At 45.5% G+C, this 4,632-nt stretch overlaps 1 protein-coding gene across 1 annotated transcript; it reads left to right on the top strand.

The window, feature by feature from the left end:
• The first annotated feature begins 1,663 nt into the window (after window positions 1–1,663).
• LOC103713537 (metacaspase-5-like) lies at window positions 1,664–3,931 on the top strand. The gene is made up of 2 exons (XM_008800502.4): window positions 1,664–2,208; window positions 2,795–3,931. Exons 1-2 carry the CDS (start codon window positions 1,863–1,865, stop codon window positions 3,676–3,678), a joined length of 1,230 nt encoding a protein of 409 aa, XP_008798724.1. The 5' UTR covers window positions 1,664–1,862; the 3' UTR covers window positions 3,679–3,931.
• The last annotated feature ends 701 nt before the right edge of the window (window positions 3,932–4,632 follow it).

Genomic DNA, 4,632 nt, shown 5'->3' with positions numbered 1-4,632 from the left:
CATGGGCCATTGAGTCACCCATGGCCTCGGCCTCGACCAAGCGCCGGAGCTTTCCCCATGCCCGTCACCCTTACCGTTGCCTCTCGCCGCTCCCTCCGTAGTTGTCCCTGCCGGCTGCTTCCCCTTCCGATCCATTGGTGGAGTTGCCGCCTTGCAAGGAAGAAGACAAAGATTAAGAGATGGAGGCTTCCCTGGAAACGCCGAGCAGTCCGCAGAGACCATGTCGCTCGCCCCCAGCTAGGTACCCACTTGCCCCTCGGGATTTTAAGCTGGCCGGCCCCCGCGATGCCAGAGCACCCCTTCGCCTTGACCGGCGACGACCTCGCCGAGTTTCTCACTGGCGAAAGCTAGCCATTAACACCTCGGAGGAAAGTTTTCCCCAGAGCTTCTCTCACTAGAAACTAGCCGTTACACCCCTGTTTTTTTGGGTCTTTTTTTCCTTTGCTTAATTTTGGTATGCTAGAAAGGCTACCTATATATGGAAACATTAGAATGGAATGTACTAATAATTGAGTACGATGGGAACCCTTCCTCCCATTCTATTACTCGGACATCCTCCATCCTTTCGAGGAGATAACTTTGATGGTTCAATGAGTAACTCAAGTACGGAAGCAAGATTCATTACAAGGGAAAGCCAACCCATGCTGTCTCAAGGTCTATGCCTTATTGCTCTTCTATTTATGGTGAACCTGTAAGGGCTTGGGAAGGACTTATATACGTTTATAAGGCACTACGGATATGGATAAAATTCTCAGCCTGTTGTCATCCAACGGATCAGCGGTTCCAAATCTTCTAACCCAAATTATATTACTGGCCTTTTTTTTTTTTAGTATATCGGCTGCTCACACTAATTTTACTTGAGCACAGATAGAAGTATCAAGAAAGTGAAGATGACTCAGTGGAAAAAAAAAAAAGTAAAACTCTAAGTCCAAAAAAATTCCCAAAATGCTATGCGGCATAGGAGGCGCAAAATGCTATGCGGCATAGGAGGCGACCCAGTCAACATCTATGTTCATCTCTCGGTATACGTGTACGATCTGAAAGGCATCATACTTCCTCACCAGCCACCGTATATTGTCTAAGAGTGGGTGTTCCTGTCCTTAAACGGCAGCAGAAGAGAGATTTACAGGTTGCCATGGTGGCCCATATGTTTGAAGCCAACCAACCAACTGATTGGTTGGCTAATGTTGCGCTAGAAGGAGATGTTGTTCACTTCTTCAACTCTTTTCTTCCATTCTAAATTGCTAAGGCTTTTGATTTTTTTTTTTTAGAGGTTGATTTGGAGGCTTGGCTCCTCGTATGTGTACACACATACAGCCTCAGATCAAGCCCAAGCCTAGCCCGGTCCAGAGCTCAGGTTAACTCAGTTTGTGTTCAATCCAATAGACAACTTGGCTTTTATCACCTTTACCTTTCCAAGAATTTGCGAAAACCCGAGGCCAAGTCGTAACATAAGCAGATGTGAAGATGGACCGAAGTCAATCAGAGTTCTGGCCCGGTCCGGCCCATTTCGCCCGGCCCGATAACCCCCAAGGTGCCGTCCATGGAGTGAGGTCGAACCACCCACAATAAAAACAAAACATTTTTCTAGGAAATCGTTGACACGAGTAGCCGCACAAAAACAAAGATGGGAAAGTGGTGAGGTGTACTGCGTACAGAAAGCAAAAGGATCCAAAGTGATCAGGTGTAGAGAAAGCAAAAGATGCAACGCGATCACGCACCATCGCCGTAGAGTCAAATAAATCATATCCTCGGTTATCAAATCCATCCGACCCAAACGTCGTCGTCATCATCAAGTCCAAAAGCAAACACAAGAAAGAAAAAGGCAGAGAAGGAGATCGGATCGAGATCGGATTGCGGAGATGGGGAAGAAGGCTTTGCTGGTGGGGTGCAACTACCCGGGGACGAAGGCGGAGTTGAAGGGTTGCATCAACGACGTGCGGCGGATGCATCGCTGCCTGGTGGATCGCTACGGCTTCGCGGAGGAGGACATCGCCGTCCTCATCGACACCGACGAGTCCTACCCCCAGCCCACGGGAGCCAACATCCGCCGCGCCGTCGCCCAGCTCGTCGCCTCCGCCCGCCCGGGCGACTTCCTCTTCTTCCACTACAGCGGCCACGGCACCCGCCTCCCTGCCGAGACCGGCGACGACGACGACACCGGCTACGACGAGTGCATCGTCCCCTGCGACATGAACCTCATCACCGGTCCGTCCCATCCATCTAATTTTCTTCCACTATATCTTTTTACCTTGTTCTCCACTTCGTGGTCGAAGTGTTTTATTGCTTACGAGATCGTAGACGCATCGGATTCCGATCTTGGATTAGGGTTGCTGTAACATAATAATTAGCTAACTTGCTAAATCATGAGAAAGTGCTACTTGTGATATGGATCAATTCATTGGATCACAATTTTGGTACAATGTGAAAGAAAAAAAAAAGGATTAGGAATTCTACCTAAAAATTTATTTGGTTAAATTCTCAACATGATAAATCTCTCCATCTTTCCCTTCTTACCTTCTATCAAAATATTTATGTATGATTTGACTCGCATGTCTTGATGAATCTATGGTATTTTGTCAACGAACTTTGCAGAAATTGGGAAAAGAAACATCAATAATAAATTAGACAAATCGATGAAAATAAATTATCTTATGCTTCCAACACTAGATCTAATTCATTTCAAAGGATTTGGGAATTATGCACCCGAATCTGAACGAGCCAGTTAGATTGGAGAAGGACTTGGTTGTTATTCTTGTAGCAATAGAATGTATATGTTTCTTTGTTTGTGCAGATGATGATTTCAGAGAGTTTGTTGACAAAGTCCCGGAGGGCTGCCGGATCACCATTGTGTCGGATTCCTGCCACAGCGGTGGCCTGATTGATGAATCAAAGGAGCAAATAGGAGAGAGCACCAGAAAAGAGGAAGAAAGTTCTGATTCTGGCTTTAGCTTCAAGGGCTTCTTGAAACAACAAGTCCATGAGGCCTTCGAGTCCCGTGGTATCCACATCCCTCATGAAGGCCATCACCACCACCGCCACCATGAAGCCGAGGATGATGAGGACAGACAGTATAGTGAGCATGGTCGCATAAAGAACCGCTCCCTCCCTCTCTCCACATTGATTGAGATCCTGAAGCAGAAGACAGGCAAGCAAGACATTGATGTGGGGAACCTTAGGCCAACCCTGTTTGATGTCTTTGGCGAGGATGCAAGCCCTAAGGTGAAGAAGTTCATGAAGGTCATCATGAACAAGCTCCAAAAGGGGCAAGCCGGCGAAGGCGGTGGATTCATGAGCATGGTTGGCAACCTGGCACAGGACTTTCTGAAGCATAAGCTGGAGGAGAATAATGAAGACTATGTGAAGCCAGCAATGACGACCGAGGTCTACAGCACTCAAGAAGTTTATGCAGGAGCGAATAAGCGGGGACTTCCCGATAATGGGATTCTGATCAGTGGTTGCCAGACAGACCAGACATCAGCGGATGCGAATAGCCCGAGTGGAGCTTATGGAGCTCTCAGCCATGCTATTCAGACAATTCTTGCAGAGGCTGATGGTGAAATCTCGAATCAGGAACTCGTTATGAGGGCTCGCAAGATGCTGGCCAAGCAAGGATTCACGCAGCAGCCCGGTCTGTACTGCAGTGATGATAATGTTGATGTTTCCTTTGTCTGCTGATAGGGGAATGTGATACCTTGTTTCTGCAAGTAGAATGTGGAGTGCTTATATGGTATGGTTTGTTGAGAAATAAACTTCAATAGAAGAGGCTCTCTAAACTGGTCTTTACATTGGGGTGTATGTCTTTCTAAGTTTTGGTATGAAGAGTGGGTACTGTTTATTCTCCTTTGCTTTGTTGACTAATAATTATAACAGGACAGGCTCTGTAACTTGGTTTTTGAATATGGGTGTGGAGGCATTGTGGTTTCAGTTATGTTCTCTTTCTTTTTAAGATGTGTTTCAGGCAGAAAGTCTTATGAGATTACAGACCTAAAAGGGGGTAAAGGGATGAATGAGGAATGTGCATTTGCACATCAAACTGTGTATTATTTTTCTGCCTTCTCCGTGCAAGTCTTTGCTAGTTTGCATGATTAAAAAGGAAAAGGGTTTCAGAAGGATGAAATTGCTGCCATGAATTCTAAACCTAGATTATCTCCTTCCAAATTTGTAATTGCTATTATTAAGCTGTGATAAATTTAGAAGGCAACGTGGGTGGTATATTGAACCTAAAGAAGATAAATGATAGAATGCTTATGCATAACAGAGGAACATAGAATGACACAGATCGACTTTGTTCTACTGCTAGACATGGGGCTTCTTATCAGAAACATGGATTCTGGAGTATTACAGAGTCTCCCAAACGACTAGATCTTATCACAAAATATGGCAAACATTCTCCTCCTACTCTCTCTCTCTCTCTCTCTCTCTCTCTCTCTCTCTCTATCTATCTATCTATCTCTAATTCTCTATCTCTCCCTCTGGCACACACACAACCTTCTATGATCTTGTGCAAAGTAATATCATCAGAATACTCATGAAAATTTGAAGCTAATTGAGCCACTGCACTTGGAGCAATAGGCCCAAAAATTTGATGATCATCAGTCCTGGTTTGCATATACATGCAAACCCTGCTTC

The sequence above is a fragment of the Phoenix dactylifera genome, unplaced genomic scaffold (assembly GCF_009389715.1).
Source record: "Phoenix dactylifera cultivar Barhee BC4 unplaced genomic scaffold, palm_55x_up_171113_PBpolish2nd_filt_p 000089F, whole genome shotgun sequence".
NCBI lineage: Eukaryota > Viridiplantae > Streptophyta > Magnoliopsida > Arecales > Arecaceae > Phoenix > Phoenix dactylifera.
The sequence above is the reverse complement of the archived record's forward strand: the minus strand, read 5'-3'. Positions and strand labels throughout refer to the sequence as shown.